Genomic DNA, 24,690 nt, shown 5'->3' on the forward strand with positions numbered 1-24,690 from the left:
ACATGTGCTGTGGCAGGAAGAAAAAAAAGACTATCTAAAGCAGACTGGATCCTCACCTGACCACAACTACCACAACTACAGAATACCTGGCCTGCTGGACTGTGGTGCGAGGCTGGCAGGGAACTAGGACAGCAAAAACACGGAGAGATTTCTTTGCTGTGTATTTACCTGTACCCTCAGCTTGCAAGCCCCAAGTGAAGCCCAGCCCAGCATGTGGTCGCCCACACAAGGCTCCAGGGAGACACTTTTCTGAAAGGTTACCTGAGGATACTAAACAAAATAAAAATACAAAGGCTGTAAAGTCAGAGGAGCTTGAAGTTTAATCCTGTTCTTCCCCTCATCAGCGGTGGGATACTAAGTGAGTTCATTAAACGCTCTACCTCTGGGTTCACATTTACAGAGGCTCCACTAAAACAAACCTTTGATACCAGTTCCTGGGAATTAAATGAGATAAAAGATCTGAACACCTAGAAACTCAGTACGTGGCATGCAGTGTGGCTACTTTTTTCCTGGCAAACTGTGGTCAGCTGACTGGCCTACAGCTCTGGAAAGGACGCTGGCCAGACTTCCTCTGCAGTGGGGGCTTTCCATCTCAGACAAAGAATATGATGGAGCCCTAGAGCTCAGAGCCCAGCTCCACACTGCAGCACCACTGGTCCAACTCACTCAAACTCTGACACTTTTGCTTATCTCAGCCTTGAGACATGCTCTTGACCGAGAGGTATCACCGAGCTCAAGCACCACGGAACACAATGGTAAAACATGCTCTGTCCTATGTGAGAACGCGGCCACATGGTCTCTGACCCTCTGAATAGCAGACTGCCTGATACAACCCCCTGACAAACAGTCCCACACTTTAGGTGAGGTTTTAGCCCAGTGCAGGGCCACTTTGATCTCGGGAGAATGACTGAATGTGGATCTGGTGTCTTTCATGCTGGCTTAGGAGACTCTTCCTTCAGTGCACAAGAACAGAGCAGATTTTTGCAGGAATAACTAATGGGCTGGTGTGGTGATCCTCCAACTAACCCAAGCCCAGCAGATTCTCTGGCTCACCAGCTGCCCCTAACAGGGTGGGGAGCACCACATACTTTTCTTTCTCGATCTCCATGGAAAGTCTTTTCATGTCAGTATCTTTGAAGTCGAAAGACAGGCTGTCACCAATGAGGTTGAAGCTTGGTATGTCAGGAGGCAATGGTGCTGGGATTGGGTTCATGGGCTGTAAATGAGAAATCTGATTAGATTAGAGCTCTGCAAGAATCAAAGGATAGGGCTGATGGACTTTAACTTCACCGCCACAGACACTGATGACCAGAAACAACAGAATCAGTCCCTGAGTCCAGCACCAATATGTCCTTCCATCATGATAGTCACTATAGGTCCTTCACACTCACTGGTGTGATAAGGTCTTAAGATCTGAAATCATTCCTTTCTCTTCAAACCTTTAATAGTTCTGCAAGGTTAAAGAAGAAAAACACAAATTCCCATTCATTGCTCCTCTGTGGAAGCCCCCAGGCCCTGTACCCAGGAGTGGGAAACAAAGAAAAATGGATCCCTGACTTTGACCTTAATTAAAACCAAGGTTAGTGGGATGAAAGGCAAGCACCATGATCCCTGTACTAGGTTTTTAGCCCAATCTCCTTTCCTTTCATTTTATTTTTATTAATTAATTAATTAAGGCTTTTGAGCCACACCTGATCGCTCAGGGGTTACTCCTGGCTATGTGCTCAGAAGTTGCTCCTGGCTTGGAGGACCATATGGGACGCTGGGGATCGAACCGAGGTCCGTCCTAGGCTAGCACTGGCAAGGCAGACACCTTACCTCTAGCACCAATGCGCCGGCCCCTCATTTTTTTTTTTAAATCTCTAGCAAAGCAAAAGTTTTACTTAAAGGGCTGGGGCAATAGCAAAGCGATAAGGCATTTGTCTTGCACATGGCCAACCCTGGATGGACTCCAGTTTGATTCCCAGCATCTCATATGGTCCCCTGAGCCTGCCAGGAGTGATTTCTGAGCACAGAGCCAGGAGCAACCCCTGTGCACTGCCGTGTGGCCCAAAAACCAAAGACCAAAAAAAAAAAAAAAAAGTTTTACTTACAGGGAGATAGAGGAAGGAAGGGAGGGTGGTAGGGAAAGAGGAAGAGATAAAGATAAAGATACCTGTTTTCAACAGACAATACAGGTTTCTTCAGGGTGGAAAAAGTTTCCATTCCTTTCATTAAACCATTTCTCTATACACCCATCTCTTTTTCGAGCCTCATCTCTCTGACATCGAAATCTTTCTAGGTCTCTCTTGGCCAGATGGCAACTCTTTTCCTTGCTGTGAGTGAATACTGTGTTTCTGGTTTTGCAATGGTACTTCTTTAATTTCACCCGTTGAAGAATCCATTTTGGCTATGATTTCTTTCTGCTTTTGGCAAGTTTCCTAAGGGCAGGCCCTGCCTCTTTCATCCTTGGATCTTGTGTTGAATCAAGGACAATGTCTAGAAAAGAGCAGAGGCTCGAAACACTCATTCAGGCTGACTCTTCTGCTTCTAAACATGGTGTTGAGAGGGACCTTCTGGGGCTCTACAATGTTCTTTCTTCTGATCTGTGTGCAGGGTACATGGCTGCATTGAGCTTATAAAAATTCACCAAATCCTACAGCTATAATCTGAGTACTTCTCTTTATGTATCTTGAAATTGGGGGAAAAAAAAAAACAACCAAACCCATGTCAGGTGCTATACCTTTGGAAAAAAACATCAAGTGAGAAAATCTGACCCCACAGTCCTATTTAGGGAAATTTACTCTACCAATATAGCCACATGTATATGCAATATTGTGTGTTATGGGATGGTGGGTATAGTTTTGTTCATACTTGCAAAAGAAAACAGATAAATACTCAGCCACAGGGACACAAGCTAGATGAAATGTAACCTATCCGTGCACCAAATCGTGAAGAGATGATATGGGTGATCTCCTCCAGGAATTATTGCTAAGAGAAAAGAGCACAATCAGGACAGTGCCTAGGGTTTTGTTCCAGTGTAGTTTTAAAGACACATCCTCTGGATGTCGAGCCCAGATGAGCTTTCAGACAACACCAGCCCCATCTGCTTGCAACTACTGCAGAAAAACCAAGCCAAGCAAGGACCATTGGCCCTATCACCCCAGAGAGCCACAAGAGGTCACAGAATAAATGGTTGCTTGAGCTACAGCATTGGCTTGGGGGTGCTTTGTGACACAGCAATAGATAACTAGGAGAGAAGAGAAGAGGATGCTCACAATCTTGCATCTCACGCGCTGGGCAGCTGGAGCCTCCGGGCCCCACTTCACAAGCATGCATCTGTGCTGAGCGTGTGTGGGTGGATTGGGCAAGAACACTGTCAGCTTTCTCCCACCTACTAGTTCCTACTTAACCTTCAGGAGTTCACTCAGGAGCTGAGGAGATGGTCCGAAGGAGTGGAATGCATGTTCTGATGTGGAGGCCCCAGTTTGATCCCAACACTATAGTTGTTCAAGCACCCCTGAGCTTTGCTGGTAGAGCTCTGGTGTCTCCAGCATCCTGGGGTGACCCTGCTTTAGCACAACATCACCAGATCCAAGCATTCACCTTCAGGTCTTTAGTCAGGAGTGGTCCCAGGCCCCCTAAATACTGTATCCCTACCCAAGTCAAAAAGATCCCCACAGGGGTCCTCAAACTTTTTAAACAGGGGGCCAGTTCACTGTCCCTCAGACCATTGGAGGGTCCGACTATAGTAAAAACAAAAACAAAACTTATGAACGAATTCTTATGCACACTGCATATATCTTATTTTGCAATGAAGAAACAAAACAGATACAAACACAATATGTGGCCCACGGGCCATAGTTTGAGGACCACTGCAAGAGGTGAGACTCTCACACCGATGTGCCTGGCAATAGACTCCAGATCCATCTAGGGATGGTCAGGAGAGAGCAAGTGTGCAAAGACACTTGCTGAGTAGAACAGAGACAAGGAAGAGAAGAGACTGGTCTCTTAGGACCCCACCGAATAGAAGTCTGCCTCCATGCCCACAGCTGAGATGGAAGCTGGTTCAGGCAATGGCAGCTCCATATAAGAACTCAGAGTAGCCCTTCCCAGACCACTAAGGCTCAGGACAGTGAAAAAGTAACATTCAGCTTGGCATTAGGGGATGAAAAAGCAAATTCACCTGAGAATAAGTTGGCACAATCTCAGAACAAGAGCACAGTGACAGAGGTAAAAAAAAAAAGACACACTGCCTTCTTTTGCACAACCTGAGAGGTGACCCACTAGCCTGAAGTCACTGGAAGAGGGGTGCTAGAACCATCCTAACATGGACAGGCCCTCTGCAACTGCTTTCCCTGCCATGCCTGCTAGGACCAAAGTGCTGGGAAGGACAGAAAGGAAAGGTGAGCTGGCATGTTAAGTGGCGGGCTGGCAGTCACAACAGGCTCACCGGGTATGTGGGCTTGGTGGTAATTTCCAGCAGCTTCTGCTTGGCTCTTCGCTCTGCTTCACGAGCTTCCTGCAGGTCTTGCTTCAGCTGGTCCGCCTCCTTGGCCCTGAGAGAAAGAGAGGCACCTTCAGTGCAGGAGAGACACCCCTGGCCCTGTCTGCCACACTGAAAGGAGGGATCAGGGTTCCCCTGAGGATGGCACAAGAAGACCAAGAAAGTCAGTGCAGAGACTGGGGATAGTCACTTAAATCAGAACTTCCAAACCTTCCTGGGTTCATTTAAAGGGGTTCTCTAAAGCAGAGCTTGGGAGTGCTGGGGACTCCTCCATATGTTTCTTGGACAACTAGACCACTGTTGAATGTGAGGGCCCCAAAATGAGGTACTGCTGGAGTGTTTGGGGGCCTCTAGAGCTATACCTAGCAATACTCATGGGACCTTGTGGTACCAGAGTTGAGCTGGGAATGGCCAAATGCCAGGCACATGCCTCAAGCCCTGTACTATCTTTCTGATTCCCTCTTTTATTTTTGTAGTGTTGGGAATTGAACTCCCACAAGAGGCAGGCATTCTACCACTGAGCCATCTCCCTGGCCTGGGATTGTTCACTTAATAAACACTGGAGGAGTAGGGGAGCCAATGAGGAGACAGCTCATTGTGAACCTTTGCAACTGGTGAAGGAGATGAGTGTTCGGAGAGAGCCAGAGCTGTGCTCCATTCTGAATGGGAAGAACACAGTGGCCCCAAGGTCTCATACTGGATCACAAAGGACAGGATGTGGGAAAAAAAAAATCAACAACTGATTCGTCACAGGCGCCCAAATAAAACAGCACAGCCTCCCAGGCTGGAGGTACACCCCTGATGCTAAGAGTACAGAGCTTTCAGGGAGGTCTTCACCCTGTAGGGAGTAAAAACCAGGGACCAGACCCACAGAAACAAGAAACAGTATCCCAAATTGACATGCAAACGTGAAGAGGAAAACTGTCCTGAGAACACCCTGAAAAATCAAAAGGAAAAAGGACATTTTTTAAATGTAAGAAGAGCCTCTTCATCTTTCCTAAGCGCCATCAGTGGCCCCACTCAATGTTTTTCCTGTCAACACAACTAATGGATATAGGGCATGTGACAGGCGCACACCTGGCCCAAATGCTCTGCTCAGCCAGAGAACCACGATACTGGTCCCTTCAATGTGGGTCGGCCCCTGAAAGGCTGAAGCACACACTTTGCACTCTCAATGCCTAGGTTGGCTCCATGGTACCTGCTGGGCCAGAGCAGCAACCTGCCAGCCCCAGGCTAGAAACAGCAGGCCTGCGCACTGAGGGAGAGGCCCCCTCTACCAAAACTATATTAAAAATTGAAAAAAAAAAAAAATTGAAAAACAAAACTAGATTGAGCAGCTGTCCTCACCAACCTGTTAAGGGAGCAGTATCTTCCTACCCCTCTCCCCAGAATGAAGAACAGCCAAGCCTCACGGGACACTCAGGATACCCCCAATCTCTTACCTTCTCTCTGACTCTTCGGCCATCTTCAGTGCTAGCACCTCGGCCTCCAGAACCTTCTGTTCCATCAGGCGCTTTTCCTCCTCCGTCCTAATGGCTGTGGCTTTGATGCGCTGCATTTCCTGTTCGGCCTCCGCAGCCTTCTGAGCCAGGAGTTTTGCCTCCTCCTCGGTGATCTGGGCCTTTTCCGCCAACAGATCAGCCGTTTCCTCTGACCGCATCTGCAGAGAAGAGTAAAGCCAGCTGGAACAGGAGCTCCGGGTCCATCATCCCACCCAGACTCCTCAGGGTGCTGGCACTGACAGTGAATGACAAAGTCATAACTCCACTCTTGGGCCGGAGAAATTGCATGGAGGCAGGGTGTTTGCATTGCATGCAGAAGGACGGTGGTTTAAATCCCAGCATTCCATATGGTCCCCCCGTGCCTGCCAGGAACGATTTCTGAGCTAGAGACAGGAGTAACCCTTGAGCGCTGCCAGGTGTGACCCAAAACAAAACAAAAACAAGTCTCCACTCTTGAGAGGAGTTTCTCAGGTCTCACCCCTGCAGAACACAGGAATGAGTTTTTATATGAGTACCCACAAAGGTTAGGCTTTATGAAGGAAAAAAAACTACTCTGTTCTTCTCCCCTCTCTCTTTTTTTTTGTTTTTGTTTTTTTTGTTTTTGTTTTTTTTTTTTGGATCACTCTCAGCAGTGCTTAGGGATTATTCCTGGCAGATGTGAGGGACCATATGGGATGTCAGGGATTGAACCCAGGTCAGCAGTGTGCAAAGTAAATGCCTTATCCACTGTACTATCACTCCAGTCCCTCCTCTTTCCTTTTAGATTAGTGGTTCAGAGCCAGAGTCTGACCCCTAAGACCTGCAAGCCCAGTGAGTAGTGAGGTGCTGCTCCTGGCTACACATCTGCGGGCCTGTGTGCCAAAAAGGTTGATGTGGCCATACCACCAGCAGCACTGAGCCTGAGAGCCCTGCATTGTTGGTGACCAGAGTCCAGCCATGCAGAAGAATCATGAAAATGTGCTTCCAGCAACATGGGAGTTTGGGAAAGGGTGAAGTCAAGTGTCAGTGCAAATGTCACCAAGGTATGGTTCCAAAAGGACTAACTCTGGGGAACTGAGGCAGATCCCATGTCGCCCCCAGACACCCAGCCCCTGGCAATCACCAGGGCTTCATTGGCCATTGTTGCTTCCTCCTTCATCTGCAGCAGCCGCCGCTCCAACTCGTCCCTCGTGCGCTCAGCCTCCTCCCTCATCTGCTTCTCTCGGGCCAGGCGCTGCCGCTCCATCTGCGGGGACAAAAGTGGTCGGAGTCCTAGCTCAGGGCCACAGAACCCCTCCAGTGCTAAGTCCCCTTCTGCAGACCCTTTGTTTCTGGGTCACTGTCATTCCTGCTCCAACTGATAACCTCCGTGTTTCAAATCAAGCTGTAGAGTTGAACCCGATGCCTCAGAAAAGGCATCTTGGGGTGAACCAACAACAAACACAAAGCAACAACAAAACACCACACCCAGCCTCTTCCTGGCCAATCCAGCTTTCCAATGGCAGACCTCATAGGGGGCTCTGCCCCGTGACTGGCGGGACACAATGCAGGATCCTCCCTGAGCAGGATGCTCAGAAACAGCAGTTTTCTCTGGTCGGATGAGCCATCCCTGGCAATTCTCATCTACACAGACTCCCTCCCCTGGCTCTAATTTCATTCACAAGAGCTCCGCTCTGACCAGTGACCCCGGAGAAGGTGGGAGCGTTGTGTGTGATGCATCAATGGTTGCCACATTGTGTCTCACAGGGGAGCTGCAGAAGCAGACTCACAAGCCCCTGTGGAGGCAGCTCCTGCTCCAGGCCTGTGACAGGAGGGAGCCAGGCAGGGAACACAGGCCCCCATCCTTAAGGCACTAGTACAAAGCCGCTGTTGCCTCCCTTGCCTTATGGATCTCTGTATTAATTGGGCCCCATGCTGCGCTCAATAAGGGGAACAAGCACAGGACAAGCGGTATTCTCTCTGATCCGAGGGCACCGACAGAGTTCAGAAAGGAGAAGTCAGATGTGACCACTGCCCTATATTCTACCGCAAATAATTAAGACACACTTAATGACTTACTTATTTCTCCTAAATGCAAGATTTCTAAGATGTCCGCTTTTCCTAACTACTAGGCAAAATAAATAAATAAATAAATAAATAAATAAATAAAGGAAAAAGAAAAAGCATTGGAACTTCAAGGAACTATGCAAAGAAAGGCAAATAATACTGAATTCTTAATTTTCCTCTTGTAGGTTAATGAAAAGCGTGGCCAATTTATTCCCTAATTTCAAGCATATTATGCTTGAATATTAGGTGAATGATTATGTCTCCATTATTTGGGAAAGAGCCCTTTCATTCCCAGCATCACACTTGCTCACAGCCCTCCACCCTGAAGGTTGAGCTAATAAAGGCTTCTCCGATCTGAGACAGAGGAGGAATCAAGAACTCCACTGAACAGATGGGAACACTGACAACTAGAAGGTGAGTCACTCACTGCATTTTTTCTGGCTCCAAGGTCAGTACCTGTGCTGCGTGTAGTCACCAGATGCTAGGGGACACACAGGGCTGGGTGTGTGCACATTATTTTCTTCCAGTCCAAGGCCCACATATGCCTACCTATTTCAGCTCTCACTTCTAAGTTTTGCTTATCTGAGAAAGAGGTTAGAGAAGACTCTTCTTCAAGTTGCCTTGTGACCCTAGGTTGACTTAGGATCTTTTTTTGGGGGGAGGGAAGGGGCTCCAGACCTGGTGGTGTTCAGTGATTGCTCCTGACTCTGCACTCAGGAATTACTCCTGGCAATGCTCAGGAGAGCACATGGGATGTTGAGGATCGAACCGTAGTAGGCTTAATGTAAGACAAATACAGTGCCTATCTCTCAGGCACTCAGGAACATTTTTGGGGGTCTCCCATAGGCCATTTCCACTTCCTGGAAAGACAACAGTGTCTCATAAGTGCCAATATGGATGGTGTCTTGGAAAGCAGAGCCAGAGAGCTGAAGTAGCCTGGGATCAAAGTGGGAGCCTGGCTTTAACTTTCAGGGCTGGGAGCAAGCCTCGTTAAAATGCTCCCATCAAAGAGTGTTTCACAGACTAATGGTAACCCCGTGAGCCTGCGAGTCCTGAGGGCAGCTGATGGCAGCTCCTGCTACTCTTTTAGCAGTACATCCAAAACCACAACTGACATTCTCAGCAGTGACACTCAGATGAGTTGTGTGGGCTTTGGCGTGTGAGGAGGGAAAGGTCCATGAGTAGAAAACAAGGCTGCAGGGGGCCGGGCGGTGGAGCTGGAGGTAAGGTGCCTGCCTTGCCTGCGCTAACCTAGGACGGACCGCGGTTCGATCCCCCGGCTTCCCATATGGTCCCCCAAGAAGCCAGGAGCAACTTCTGAGCGCATAGCCAGGAGTAACCCCTGAGCGTCACAGGGTGTGGCCCAAAAACCAAAAAAAAAAAAAAAAAAAAAAAAAAAAAGAAAACAAGGCTGCAGACTGTCCAGTCTGCTGACGCACACTCCTGGCACCTCCCACCGCTGGAGACGCACCGGGGCTGACCTGCAGTGGGGAAGTGCAGCCAGAGTCTAATTAGCATTCTAGCTGCAAGTGCTGAAATGCCTCTGTGCATTCTATCACCATCTAATTAGAAAAGGAGATGGCTGGGCAAAGGAGACAGGCAAGCACAAAGCCAGTGTGCTACCTAGACATATGGATGGAAAGAGATGGGTGGCTGGCAGGATGGATGAAGGACTTGGCTACCTCTTCCCAAACCTGCATTCATCACACTTCCCTTCCTTCGGCATGTAGAGAAACAAGAAGCATCAAGTTTATGCCTCTCTTCCAGAGTGATAGCCCACCAACTACGCATTAGTCAGTAAAGACCCAACTAGGAAAATAAGAGGTGAGCCTCTGGCCAATGACCAAGGACTTTTGGCAAGTAGGACCACTTCATTTTTGGGAGAGGAAATGAGCCACACCCACCAGTGCTCAGAGAACCGTAGGGATTAAACAGGGGCTGGCTGCTTGCAAGATAAGCACCTGAACCCCTGAACTATCTTTCCAGCTGAGGACTGTTATTCCCCACCCCTACCCCCCAGCAATGACAATAGCAGTACAAACGTGGTCTTGCTCACCTGCTTCCTAGCCTTCTCCTCCCTGGCCTGGGCCTTCATCTGCTGAACTTCCAAAGAATCAGCTTTCCTTCTCCTCATAAAAAGATCGTGGTTCCCAATACAGAGCTGGAGAATCTATGAGTGAGGAAGGCAGAAGAGTCAAACTTTTTACGTCCCTGCCTACCAACTTACCAGTGCTCCAGCATCTTGTTCTAAGATGCTCTTAGGAACAGCTGGAAATCTGCAGAAGGAAGCAGAAAGTGAAGCGCCAAACCCTGCTGATGCTTTCCTCATTCTAAAGAACTGTTCTTTCTGGGCCATTCCCAGCTGTGTTCAGCCTTACTCCTGGATCTATGCTCAGGGAGCATTCCTGGAGGTGGTTCAGGAGACCAATGTGAACCTGGGCTGAGTACATGCAAGGTACGCATGCCCCAATAGTTGTTCTTTTTATTGGGTATGGGAATTGACATGGTGATCATATTTTGTTTCGTTTAGGCCATACCCCGTGGTCCATCCTAGGTTAGTGCATGCAAGGCAAATGCCCTACCACTTGTGCTACTGCACCGGCCCCTACTGATGGTATTGTGACAAGACCACACACTAAGCAGCAGTGCTCACTAAAGCTTGTGCTCCCCAAGTTATGGTGCTCATACATACACCCACATTTGTAGCTGAGGCATACAAGTTATGGTGGTGGTTTTTTGACTTTATTTAAATTTTTCTCTTTCATTCCCATTATTATTTTGATGAAGCAGGAACACAAACACTTGATTATAGCTCTGGAGATCATAAACAGCATATATGATGGCATTGGGGATCAACATCATGAATTCATGCCTGTAAGGAAGGTGCTCTATCGATGAGCCTGCCTCAGATATGCCAGAGGTCAAAGACACAGTGCCGAGAGAAACAGAGAACCTGTTAGAATGCCCTCTATATGCACCTCATGCATCAGACCAACATGTGACCCTGTAGTTCAGGACTGGAGAGTTCATGTATTGGTTGGACTAGGACAACAAGTCAACCAAACAGGTAAAAGGTGTCAAGGATCAAACCCAGGACCTCACACAAACAAGGCATGTACCTGACACCTTGCACTACCTCTCCAACCCCCTTTTTCTTTCTGGCCACAACCAGTGACACTCAGGGGTTACTACTGACTATGCGCTCAGAAATTGCTCTTGACCTGGGGAACCATATAGGCCACTGGGGATGGAACCGAGGTCTATCCTTGTTCAGCCACGTGCAGGGCAAGCACCCTACCGCTGCGCTACCGTTCTGGTCCCTCCAACCCTATTTTTTTTAAAAAGCATTATTTATTGATTGATTGGTTGTTGGGCCACAACCAGCGGTGCTAGGGGTTACTCCTGGCTCTGCACTCAGAAATCACCCCTGGCAGGCTTGGGGGGACCATATGGGATGCTAGGAATCGAACTGGGTCCCTCCCGCGTGGGCCGCATGCAAGGCAAATGCTCTACCATTGTGCATCTCTCAGGCCCCTCCAACCCTATTTTTAAAGTTTTATTCATGTATTCTTTTTACCCCCTATCCTTTTTTTTAAATGGTGATTACTAGGGGTCACATTCTTGAGGTATCCCACACATGTCTGAGGGTCTCACATGCACTATGTTGTAGGGTACTGAGGGTCACACACTTGTGGCACCAGGGGTCAAAACAGCAGTGTCAGGGTTACACTCATCAATGTGGGCAGTTCCAGGGATCAAACTCATGATCTCATGCTTGCAGGGAAGACACTGCTAAGCCAAATCCCTACTTCACGATGCTAATTCTTCAATGTGCTGACTCCATATTGGAGAAACTATTGCCCAGGGGGATCAAGACACATGGGTGGAAACTATTCTAACAGCTTTGTTAAAATAGAATAGAAGCAGAAAGCACTTAATTGTCCATTAATAGAAGAACAGAAAAAAATAACATCCATTTAATGCAATATTATACAGTAGTAAAAATGCTGGTTCATATTTTTAGACATCAACATGAGGAATCTTAAAAAATAATGAGTAAATAGGGGCCGGGTAGGTGGCGCTGGAGGTAAGGTGTCTGCCTTGCAAGCGCTAGCCAAGGAAGGACCGCGGTTCGATCCCCCGGCGTCCCATATGGTCCCCCCAAGCCAGGGGCGATTTCTGAGCACATAGCCAGGAGTAACCCCTGAGCGTCAAACGGGTGTGGCCCAAAAACCAAAAAAAAAAAAAAATAATGAGTAAATAAAGCAAGACACAGAAGAATAGTTTATATGCAATTTAAATGTATGTTTATGTACACTAAGACACATTTCAAAAGCACATAAAACTTTAATAACAATGTATTTATTTTTACTATAAATTGAAATAAGGTTCTGGTGGCAGGCAGGAAGACAATAAACATATTGTTCCAATAATAACTGAGTGTCTACGGGGAAAGAGTGGAACAGACTAACAGTATTGGCAGGAGGGATTTCAATAGTATTGGACTGTCAAGCTGAAGAATGGGGATAAAGCTGTTTTTTGTTTGTTTGTTTGTTTTGAGGGTTATACCCAGTGGTGCTCAGGGGTTACTCCTGGCTCTGAGCTCAAAAATTACTCCTGGCAGGCTGGGGGGGACCATATGGGATGTCAGGTCAAACCTGGGCCAACTGCATGCAAGGCAAATGCCCTACCACTGTGCTATAGCTCTGGTCCAAAAGCTAGTATTTGTTTTTTAACTTTCATGCCTTATATATATTTATACTTTTGTGTATATGAAATAATTTAATTAAAATTATGAACTATTTATCACAAAATTTAGGTTGGATGGGGCCAGAGCAATAGTAAAGCAAGTAGGGTATTTGCTTTGTATGCAGTTGACCTAGGTTCAACCTCTGGCATCCTATATGGTCCCCTCCTGAACACAGAGCTAGGAATAAGCCCTGTGCAACACCAGATTAGGCCTCAAAACAAAACAACAACAAACAAAATGTAGGTTGCATTTTTCAAGTTATGTCAAGAGATACAAGTTTCAAAGTCATTAAAGATAGAAAAATGCAAATCAGAACTACACTGAAATATTAGCTCACACCAATGAATATGATATGAGTATGATCCATTTTAAAAAGATGGCAAACAAAAAGACATGAAAAAATGCTCCACATCACGAATCATCAGGGAGATGCAAATCAAAAAAACAATGAGGTACCATCTTATACCACTGAGACTGGCACACATCACAAAGAACAAGAACAATTAGAGATGGCGGGGATGTGGAGAGAAAGGAACTCTCATTCACTGCTGGTGGTAATGCCGTCTAGTCCAGTCTTTATGAAAAACAATATAGAGATTCCTCACAAAACTGGAAATTGAGCTTCCTTATAATCCAGCCATACCACTCCTAGGGATATACCCTAGGATACAAAATCACAATACAAAAATGTCTCTGCATACCTATATTCATTGTAGACTAGCTACAATAGCAAGAATCTGGAAACAACCCAGATGTCCAACAACAGATGAATGGTTAAAGATACTGTTGTACATATACACAATGGAATACTATGCAGCCATCAGAAAAAAATGAAGTCATGAAATTTTCCTATACGTGGATGGACACGAAAACTATTATACTGGCCCGGAGAGATAGCGCAGCGGTGTTTGCCTTGCAAGCAGCCGATCCAGAACCTAAGGTGGTTGGTTTGAATCCCAGTGTCCCATATGGTCCCCCGTGCCTGCCAGGAGCTATTTCTGAGCAGACAGTCAGGCGTAACCCCTGAGCACCGCCGGGTGTGACCCAAAAACAAAAACAAAAAAACAAAAAACAAACAAACAAAAAAGAAACTATTATACTAAGTGAAATAAGTCAGAGGAAGAGAGAGACACAGACAGAATAATCTCATTCATCTATGGGTTTTAAGAAAAATAAAAGACATTATGGTAATAATGCCCAGAGGCAATATAGATGAGGGTTGGAAGGACCAATTCATGATATGAAGCTCACCACAAAGAGTGTTGAGTGCAGTTAGAGAAATAACTAAATTAACAACTATCATGACAATATTATGTCATGATAATAGAAAGCATGTCTCGAATACAGGCAGGGGGTGGGGAAGGTTGGAGATGGGGGGGCATTGGTGATGGGAAAGTTGCACTGGTGAAGGAGGAGTATTCTTTTTGTTATAACTAAAATCCAACTACAAACATGTTGTAGTCATGGTGCTTAAATAAAGATATTAATTATTTTGTTTTGTTTTTTTGGGCCACACCTGGTGATGCTTAGAGGTTACTCTTGGCTTAGCGCTCAGAAATTGCCCTAGCTTTGGGGGACCATATGGGATGACAGGGATTGAACCCAGGTCTGTCCTATGTCAACCGCGTGCAAGGCAAATGCCCTACTGCTGTGCTATCGCTCCAGCCCCAAAGATATTATTAAAAATAAATAAGTAAATAAAATGGACATTGTAATAACTAGATTAAAAAAAAGATGGCAAACACATGTTGGCCAGGACATAGAGAAAAAAGGAAGCCTGGCAGACAGTTGGTGAGCATGTAAACAGGTGCAGAGAAACAGTATGAAGAAAAAAATAAAAATAAAAATCCTATCTGGCTTTAAAATAAAAAAGCCTATCAGAAAAACGTGTGTGCCCAGTGAGCTATCATTTTTTTATCTCACAAGATGTCAGTCTTCATAATCTTTTTATTTATTTTCTTGGGTCATGCCTGGCTGCACTCATGGGTTATTCCTGGCTCGACACTCAGACACTCAGAAATTACTCCTGGCAGGCTCGGGGAAAATATGGAATGCCAGGGATCAAACTCAGGTTGACTACGTGCAAGGCAAATGCTCTAGCCCCCACTCACTCTTCATAATCTTATTTATTTATTTACTTATTTATTTACTTATTTATTTATTTATTTATTTATGTTGATGTTTGGGAAAAACCTGGTGACGCTCAGGGGTTACTCCTGGCTATGTGCTCAGAAATCGCCCTTGGCTTGGGGGACCATATGGGACACCGGCGAATTGAACCTCAGTCATTCCTCGGTCAGCTGTGCCACCATTCTGGCCATACTCTTCATATTCTCTAAAGGAAATCCAATTTCTCAAAAAAAAAAACAAAAAACTACAGTCATCACTAATAAAAGTCAGAATGCCAACTTACCAGCTTATTAACACGGAGCTTTGAAGAGTTAAATTTGAAAACATCAATTTTCTTATCCAATGGTTTAATAGTAAACTGAAAGAAAGAAGCAGAACACAGTTTCAGATGGACAATCTAGAATGTTGCCACCAACTGGGAAAATTCACATAAGCAGCTACCATGCTGGCAAAGACTCAACACAAGCCTGCAATGTTGTCCAGGCTTCCGGTGCAAGCATGGCAAATTACAAGCATCCGAGGGTGTCAAGTTGGGGTCTGTCAGGTGCAGAATCCTGAAAGGTAGGCTCCTGGTACCATCTTGGAAACCTAAAATAAGAACTGTCGATGGTCCAACCTTGAGGCCAACCTGGGAGAAGCACTAAAGCAGGTGCCTAGGAAGCTCATAGCCCAGCTGGAACAAAACTACAGTCAATTACTTGAGACTTCCCATTGAATGTTAGTGTCTCATTGAGTGCAATCAACCACAATGTCCAGAGTTCAGTATTACCTTTAGCAGGACAGGACATAAGCTGGTCTTAGGCACATCTGGCAAAGAAATAAAGGGCATTCTAGATAGGGCAAGTAATAGAAATAAGGCAGAGGCGGAATTACTCTGTGTCTGTGTGTGCGATAATGTTTGACTTTAGCATTTATTTATTTACTCTTTCCTTTCCCTTTATTGTTGCTGTGATAAATTGGGATTGCACGCACTTGTAAGGTTTGCCTTGGGGGTGGGGAGGTATCTCACAACTCAGTTGTGGGACTTGCACATATTCTGGCTACAGGGATCCCTGTGGTGCTCACACACATTTGCCAGGGTTGACAGTCCCAGCCAGTGTTTGCATTCCTTCTTCATGGTGCTCACTGTAAACTGGAGTTGGTATGGTCTGCAGTGCTGGGATTACAAATAGTAGAGCTGCTGAGACTTTACTTGGAGCATGTGGTCAGCACTGGAGATCAAAAGCATGCCCTCACACACTTGCAAGGCAGCAGTGTTTAAGCACTAAGTTATCCTCTTGGCCCACTTAATAGCTCTTTGATGACTATGATAATACCAACTATGATGATACCATGGGCTTTAGGCTGCAAGAGTCAGGAATGCACAACTACCCCTTTGCCAATGGCCCTGCTTCACCACTCCTCTATGACTCTCTGCAGACACCAATCTGACCAGGCAAGCTGGTGTTTGGGCTGTTATCATCAGGGCTTTTTTTGAAGTGAGTGGGACAAACCATACCCACACACCTTGTAGTTCTGGAAGCCCTGGCAGCCAAAACCATGCCCCACAAAAGCCTTAGATCAGAAATAGTGCTGTAATTCCTTGTAGCCACAGAACAACTCCATTTTTGTTTAATACTATTATCCCAGTAGGAACACATCGATCTAAATGCTAATTGTATCTAAAGTTGCCTAATGTTTAGAAACAAAAGAAGTCACAGAATGACAACTAGCAGCAAGTGCATACTAAACCTTCTGACAATAATTTAATGACCTCATTTTGCAAAATACAGTAATTTTCACAAATTTTCTTGTTGTTGTTGTATACTTTTTTCCTTTCATATTTTTGCTCTTTCCTTTTCTTTTTTAATAAATTTGCTTCCCTTTACCTAGGAACATGTACTATGATCAACTATGTGATACTTGGTCTAGAAATAAAGTTATTTAAAAAAAGAAAGTAATTCAGGGATGGGCAAAAGGATGGTGATGTGGTGAGGTAGTAAGGTTAAAGAGGTAGGGCTAAGGAATTTGGAATGTGGAGATTATTTGATAAGAGATGTTAACAGAAGAAGTAAAGTGTGAATAATGGAATACTATGCAGATATTAGGAAAAATGAAGTAATGTACTTTGCTTATATATGAATATGGAAAGTATTATACTAAATGAAACAAGTCAGAGGGAGAGAGAGACATAGAATGCTCACACTCATTTGTGGGATATGAAGAAAAAAACCCATCACAGTATGGTAATAATAACCAAAGACAACAGAGATGAGGGTCAGAAGGGCCATCAATGGCACGAAGCTTGCTGCACACAGCAGAGGAGTGAGGAAGTGAAATTAAGGCAGAGAAGGGACCACTATGAAAATGAGAGTTGGAAATTATCATTCTGGACAAGAACTGGGTGCTGAAAGGAGATAAAGTGATATGCAATATTATTCAATATGTCACCATCAGTAACAATATTGAAAACCATGATTTCTAAAAAAAAAAAAAAAAAATGAAGGAGAGGAAGAGAGAAGAAAAATGCCACAAAGGCAAGCGGGAGAGTGGGAAGGAAACTGAGGACATTGGTGGCAGAAATTTATTTAAAGAAATAAAGTGTGTGGGGCTGGAGGTGAGGCGTTTGCCTTTCATGCAGAAGGATGGTGGTTCGAATCCCGGTATCCCATATGGTCCCCTATGCCCGCCAGGGGCGATTTCTGAGCATAGAGCCAGGAGTAACCCCTGAACACTGCCGGGTGTGACCCAAAAACAAAAAAAAAAAAAAACAAAAAAAAAAGGAAAAAGAAATAAAGTGTGAAGAGTATAGTAGAAGAGGAAAATATAGTTCCCGAAATGAAAGGAGAAAGAAAGATCAGGATAAGAAAGACCAGTAGAACCACTAGGAAGGAAAGTATATAAAGAACAAATGGCAACTGGCTGTTCTCAACCATTCCTGAATATACTGGACACAGACTTGATTTAAAAGGTACAACTTGGGCTGGAGCAATAGCAATGATAGGGCATTTGCCTTGGACGCAATCCAGGATGAACCTTGGTTTGATCCCGGCATCCCATATGGTCCCCCAAGCCAGGAGCGATTTCTGAGCACATAGCCAGGAGTGATCCCTGAGCGTCACCAGCTGTGGCCCAAAAAGCAAAAAAAAAAAAAAAAAAAGGTACAACTTAAGAACAAGTTTCAGGAACTGGGGAGAGAGAGAGAGACAACTCAAGGAGAGGAACCCTAGCAAACAAGGTCCCTCAGGCAATATTGGGAACGACCCCTGAGCACTGTGCTGGGAATAGTGGCCACAAGCAAAATTAATGAATAAAAAATGGTATTTCTGAGCTGGAAAGACCATGTAAGATGCTTGCCTTGTACATGGTCAACCCTGGTTTGATCACTGGCACCAGCCCCCACTCCCATCCTGCTAAGCAGATACGTATCTTGTGAAGATAATTTTTTTTTTTTTTTAGTTTTTGGGCCACATCCAGTGACACTCAAGGGTTACTCCTGGCTATGTGCTCAGACTTGCTCCTGGATTGGGGGGGGGGGGCATACGGGACGCTGGGGGATCAAACTGCAGTCCATCCTAGGCTAGCACACGCAAGGCAGACACCTTACCGCTTGTGCCACTGCTCTGGCTTGAAGATAAATTCTTGGATGTCTTTCACATGTTATATTGTTTAGTAAGGGACTAAGTACACTGAGAACAGAAAATGATCCTCTCTTCCAATTTTCATCAAGTTAACATAGGTGCAGTACTGCTCTTGTACAGGGTGTTGTGAATTAGGTGAGCTTATTTTTGGTTTTTCTGTCAAGCCCTGGAGCTGTCAGTGGGAAACCGCAAGCAGCGAGGGAACCACACAGGCTCTGCACCATGCCAGGGCGCACACAAAGAATCAAAAGATCACTTAAAATAAACCAGTTCTGTTTTGACAGCATGGCTGTCATGCATAACTACCAAGGCTATTTCCTATTATGTTGAGTCAGCTTGGGGTCCTCTTACGATGTGAGTTACTGACATGATGGAACATGATGGTACCATGTCCCCGGAGAGGGGTTATTAGAGTTTATTGTTTCAGGCGACACTATGGGAGACTTTAGTTCTTAGGGTTCGATGAAGAACGAGTGCTTTGGGAGCCTTTTAAGCACACAAATGTGTGGATGTGCAGTAAATAGACTATAAAGTAAGAGATGAAAAACAACCTTATCACAGCATACCTATTGCTTTAAGTCATGTGGCGTTTTCAATTTAAAGTACTTAAAGAAATACCTAAATGCTCTTCTCTTGAGCTAATGACTTATCAAAAAAAAAAAAAATCTCTGAGAGTTAGAATCTTCTGAATTGCTAACCTCAAAATCTCATCAAGCATGGCCAAGTGATCTCAGATATATGCTGGAAACCAGGGGTCTGGTGTTCCTTACTTTGAGCTGCTACAAGGGAAGAGAAAACAGGAAACCTACTCTGAGGTGGGTCCCCCGTAGGCCACATCACTATTCCTCACTCAGCATGCTGCAGCATGGGTGCCAGCACATCATTGGGCAACATAAAGGCCCGCTCTGCAGTCAGTGCCCCTGTGCTTCCGGCCCATCCTCTGTGCCCCCAGAAGAGCAGGGAATGATGGCATGAGGGTGCTCAGCCCATTATTCCACTCAGCAGACCCATGTCACCTCCACTTCCTGACAGGACACAGAGACAACCAAAACTAGGCCCCTGTGCTTCCAGCAGTGTCTGAGTCAGACTCAGAGTGAAAGGGCTCGCAGGCAGGGAAGCACTGAGCATGCTATCCCCGTCAGCAGGCTCTTACAAGGCAGTTAAATAGGACAGGAGTTGTGTTGTCACGAGAGTCTAACTTCCTTGAGGGCTAAGACAGGATTTTCGAGGGGTGGGTGGGGGTGGGACGACAGCATTTTCTGTATCTTGGCTTCCCACATGAAACCTAGCCTCAAGTAAGTAGATGTGGAATGATATCTTTAAGATTCACAAAGAATGAAGGAACACAGATCACAGCAATTGAGAAAAGTCACCATCTTACACAATCTTAAATTCTAGCTTAGTGTGTTCACCTAAATTATTCAAATGTCATTATCCTCAGCTGCCCGCAAGCAGGTGACCCTGGTGTCCTATACTGAAGCCCTTAATAAGATACACACACTGAGAGAAGCATCTATCTCCCACCATATCTATCAAGCAGAGAGGTTCCATCTTTAATACACTTGAAATGCAGAAGAATTTCTTGTCAGAAACAGAAAGCCAGGGGCTGCAGTGATAGTACAACCGATAGGGTGCTTGCTTTGAACCACTCTGAGCACTGCTGGGTGTGGCTCAAAGTTAAAGGGGGAAAAAAAAAAAGATTAAGTAATGAAAAATAAGTCTTTTGGTTTGTTTGCTGTTTTTTGCATTTTAGTCCCGACAAGCCCACAGCTTCTGATTAGTCAGGAGTGGAATTTAGCAGTGTATTGTGAATAAAAGGATGTCAATACTGTGCTAGAAATATTCTACAAATCTTCCAGGGTCAGAGAATGGGCAGGCTGCACTGTACGGTACAGAGGTCTGGATGGAGACTGCTGTGGCCAAGAGGAAAGGGGGTGAGCCCCTGGGCTTCTGTGGGGAGACTTGCCTACCTCCTTGTCGCTGTAGGAGATGTTCCGGATTTCATTCCATGGGAAAGAGATCTTGGGGGTCAGCCTGTTTTCAGGGTCATAGATGTGTAGCCCCAGAGCATCCACTCCAAGAAGCAACTCTGTGCCCTTTTTATTCTGTAGGTTCAATCAAGAATAGCAACTGTCAGCTTGAGATAAAGGCTCAAGAATACTCAGCCGCCCTAAGAACCTGACAATGCACTGTAACAGATGACAAGCTTCAACAGGTCCTAGAAGTCACAGCTCTCTTCTATAACCCAGAGGGCTCCAGCTCCCTGAGTTCCTGAACTGGACCAGGCAGAGGCAAAATTGTAATAACCTTGCGACTCAAATGCCCCATAGAGAGATCACCATTAGGGGCTTTTGTCACTGGTTTGATCACTAAATTGAATACAGTCTAAATCAGGGGTCTCAAACTCGTGGCCCTCGAGCCATTTGCGGCCCTCCATACAACATTTTGTGGCCCTGCCCTAGAGAAATCTTTGTTTTGTTTTGTTTTAGTTGTTTGGGTCACACACCCCCAATGTTCAAGGCTTACTACTGACTTTGCACTCAAGGATCACCCCGACTTTGCCTCCTGCTGCCCCAGGTGAATTGAGTTTGAGACCCCTGGTCTAAATGCTGTTCCTTCTAATAAACAGGGTATCATGGACATAGAGTATAAATCTATAAAAGGGGCTGGAGCAAGTAGGGTGCTTGCCTTGCATGTGGACAATCCAGGTTCAATCCCCGGCACCCCATATGGTCCCCCAATCCTCCCAGGAGTGACCCCTGAGTGAAGAACCAGGAGTAAGCCCTGAGACCACTGGGTGTGGCCCCAAAATAAACAAACACACACACATACACATACATAGAGTTGGCTCTATGTATGACACACACACACACAGAGACCATGTGTTGATTCTATGTATCACATACACACCCGAGAATGGTCAGCCAGAATGTACGCATGCACACACACATATACACACACTCGAGTTGGCTCTTATGTATCTCACACATACACACATGCGCACACCGAGTTGGCTCTATGCATGGCACACACAGACACACACACACACACTGAGTTGACTCTAAGCATGCCACACCTGGGAATGGTTCTGGTCAGTAGTTTACAGGAACTCTAGGCCTAACCACTACTGCCCCAGCTGGAGAGCTAAGGTACATTCTACCACACACCTGTCTTCCCGCTGATGGTCTAGCCTTGTAAGGACACAGAAGGAAGCTTCCTGCACAAGGACAAATAGTATCAGGCTTCTTGCTGACCAGAAAATTGAAACTAGACTCAAGGGCAAGAAAACAGATTTGCAAACTGAAAAGATGCTTGGGCTGTGATGACAACCACCGAACTAGCAGCAGGTGACAGTTGGAGAAGTGAGTGTTCCAAGAAAAAAATCTTTTACTGCTCCCAATAACCTGAACTCAGGCATGATCACCAAACCAAAGAGAAATTGCTCTGCTGTGTGCCAAGCTCTTAAAACTACTGCATTAACAACAGGTGATCTTTGTAATTTAAAAATCGGCAGTGCATTTTGAAAACAAGATATTTCGTTATGTCTGACTATCTACTTTCAAGTAAAACAAGAACTCAAAAAAAGAATTCCACCTTTTATTTCTTATCATGTCTCCAACTCTCTTCTATAGATTATAAGTGGAGAAGTAGGACTCAAGTCTACCTTTGTAAGTTGTTTTTAGAATATATTCCTTATTTAACCGTGAAATTTTAGGAACTTTAATGATTCAGACATTAAAATATCCATTAGTTTTGTCAATTTGAATATAAGAAACACTCGCAAAAAATAACTGTATAATTTAGTCAAACTGTTCCCTAATAAGAAACACAATAATTGAGATTTCAGATTTGAGACACACAATTTTCTAGAAAATAGATAGGGGCCTCGGGGGCCAGAGGAGTTGAGTTGGCAATAATCACAGAAATGTGCAAAATTCATTTGAGTTTAAAGAATTAGGCCAGGGCCCGGAGAGATAGCACAGCGGCGTTTGCCTTGCAAGCAGCCGATCCAGGACCAAAGGTGGTTGGTTCGAATCCCGGTGTCCCATATGGTCCCCCGTGCCTGCCAGGAGCTATTTCTGAGCAGATTGCCAGGAGTAACCCCTGAGCACCACGGGCTGTGGCCCAAAAACCAAAAAAAAAAAAGAATTAGGCCAGAGAGATGGTTCTATGAGGTGTAAACTGGGTTCAATCATCCATACCACATGATCCTCTGATCACTGGTGAGTGTGGCCCCCAAACCAATCAAACTTTAGAAAATAATCAGTTTCATTACTATGAAGAATCTTTTAGGCCCCTGTTTGCTAGATGAAATAACTTCTCAGGACCAAAGATGTGGCTCAGCAGTAGAGTGCATGCCTTGCATGTGTGAAGCTGCTGATTCTATCACTAGTATGGAAGGAATTAAATAATCTATGTGTTTGATATAAAATAGTATGCTGGGGCCGGAGAGATAGCATGGAGGTAAGGCGTTTGCCTTTCATGCAGAAAGTTGGTGGTTCGAATCCCGGCATCCCATATGGTCCCCCGAGCCTGCCAGGAGCGATTTCTGAGCATAGAGCCAGAAGTAACCCCTGAGTGTTGCCGGGTGTGACCCCCCCCCAAAAAAACAGTATGCTAAAAATAATTAGAGTGGCAGAGAGATAGCATGAAGGTAAGGTCCACATGACCTTGCATGCTGGACAGTGATTCAAATCCCGGCATCCCATATTCCCCCGAGCCTGTCAGGAGCGATTTCTGAGCATTGAGCCAGGAGTAACCCCCAAGCACTGTCCGGTGTGACCCAAAAATCACACATACACACACACACAAATAATAATAATTAATTAGAGCAGCAGGAGCGATGGCGCAAGCAGCAGGGCATTTGCCTTATATGAGCTAACATAGGATGGACTGCGGTTCGATCCCCAGATGTCCCCCAAGCCAGGAGCGATTTCTGAATGCATAGCCAGGAGTAATCCCTGATCGTCACTGGTGTGGCCCAAAAATCAAAAAACAAAAACCGGGGCCGGAGAGATGGCATGGAGGTAAGGCATTTGCCTTGCATGCAGAAGGTCGGTTGTTTGAATCCCGGCATCCCATATGGTCCCCTGAGCCTGCCAGGAGCAATTTCTGAGCATAGAGCCAGGAGTAACATGAGTGCTGCCGGGTGTGACCCAAAAAACAAAACAAAAACAAAAAAAACAAAAAAAAACAAAGACCAAAAAAACTAATTAGAAACAAATAAATTAAAAGCTCTCAGGGCTGAAGTGATTATAAAGCACGTAGGGTGATTGACCCACACAAAGTCAACCTGGTTCAATCCCTGGCATGACATATGGTCTCCTCAAGAGTGATGATCCCTGAGTGCAGAGCCTGGGATAAGTCATGAGAACTACCAAGTGTGACTAAAAATACTCAAAATAACAACACTAATAAATACTTAAAAGCTCAAAACTTAGAATATTTTAAACGTGTTTCAATTTAGACAAATTTAACTAAAAAATGTACAGGAGTCTTTAAAAGAATGCAAATCCTAACTATGAAAATGAAAGCAGACCACTGAGGGAGGGTAGTTCTGAACATTTCTTTGTCTTAGTGAGAACCAACAATGAAATACTTGAGCAAACCCCCTGAATGTCTTTGGAAGGAAATGCCTGTGTGGTGCAGCGGACCCTGGGGAGAAAGATGCTGGAGAGGATGGGTCTGGGCAGAAAACAAATGCTCTCTGGTGCAAAAGCAGAGGGTTCCCAGAGGACTGCGGGCTATTAATAGTCTGAATAGAAAACCAATTAGGCTGCTAGTGAGAACAAGCATCCCCACCCAAACAAATCAGTAATCTATAAATGTAGCTTTACTCTCCTAGTGTCCTAGGGGAAGAAAGTATTTACAGATGCTCCCCAGGGCCAAATCTCTCAGAGCCAGAAATAATCAAAACGTTACACTCAGGGCATTCAAACAGGTTTCTGCTTAGCCAAGGACCTATTGACAAGTCAGTCCCTCTCCCCCAGGCTCAACTGGTAATAATTGCCTTGGATCTAATTGAAGTCCAAAATAGAAAATTAGGCTATCCACCTTCTCTTCTTCCTCTTTCCTGCTTTACCACTGAACCATTAATGTCTAGTGCCCCAGAATGAGGAGGGACCCATTTAAGCAGTCTGTCCCTGATTCAGTCTCTCTCTGCACACAGAGAGGCTG

At 45.3% G+C, this 24,690-nt stretch overlaps 1 protein-coding gene across 2 annotated transcripts in view; it reads right to left on the reverse strand.

Annotated features, from left to right (window-relative positions):
- Positions 1–24,690, reverse strand: part of NF2 (NF2, moesin-ezrin-radixin like (MERLIN) tumor suppressor) — a 110,594-nt gene that overhangs the window by 15,873 nt on the left and 70,031 nt on the right. For both annotated transcript variants that reach the window (XM_049788809.1, XM_049788810.1), the window contains exons 8-14: positions 20,484–20,618; positions 15,177–15,251; positions 10,070–10,183; positions 7,091–7,213; positions 5,929–6,146; positions 4,433–4,538; positions 1,089–1,216 (exon numbers count right to left, since the gene is read on the reverse strand). In XM_049788809.1, coding sequence (XP_049644766.1) covers positions 1,089–1,216; positions 4,433–4,538; positions 5,929–6,146; positions 7,091–7,213; positions 10,070–10,183; positions 15,177–15,251; positions 20,484–20,618 — 899 coding nt within the window. The remainder of the gene's footprint in view (positions 1–1,088; positions 1,217–4,432; positions 4,539–5,928; positions 6,147–7,090; positions 7,214–10,069; positions 10,184–15,176; positions 15,252–20,483; positions 20,619–24,690) is intronic.

The sequence above is a fragment of the Suncus etruscus genome, chromosome 15, assembly GCF_024139225.1.
Source record: "Suncus etruscus isolate mSunEtr1 chromosome 15, mSunEtr1.pri.cur, whole genome shotgun sequence".
NCBI classification, from domain to species: Eukaryota; Metazoa; Chordata; class Mammalia; order Eulipotyphla; family Soricidae; genus Suncus; species Suncus etruscus.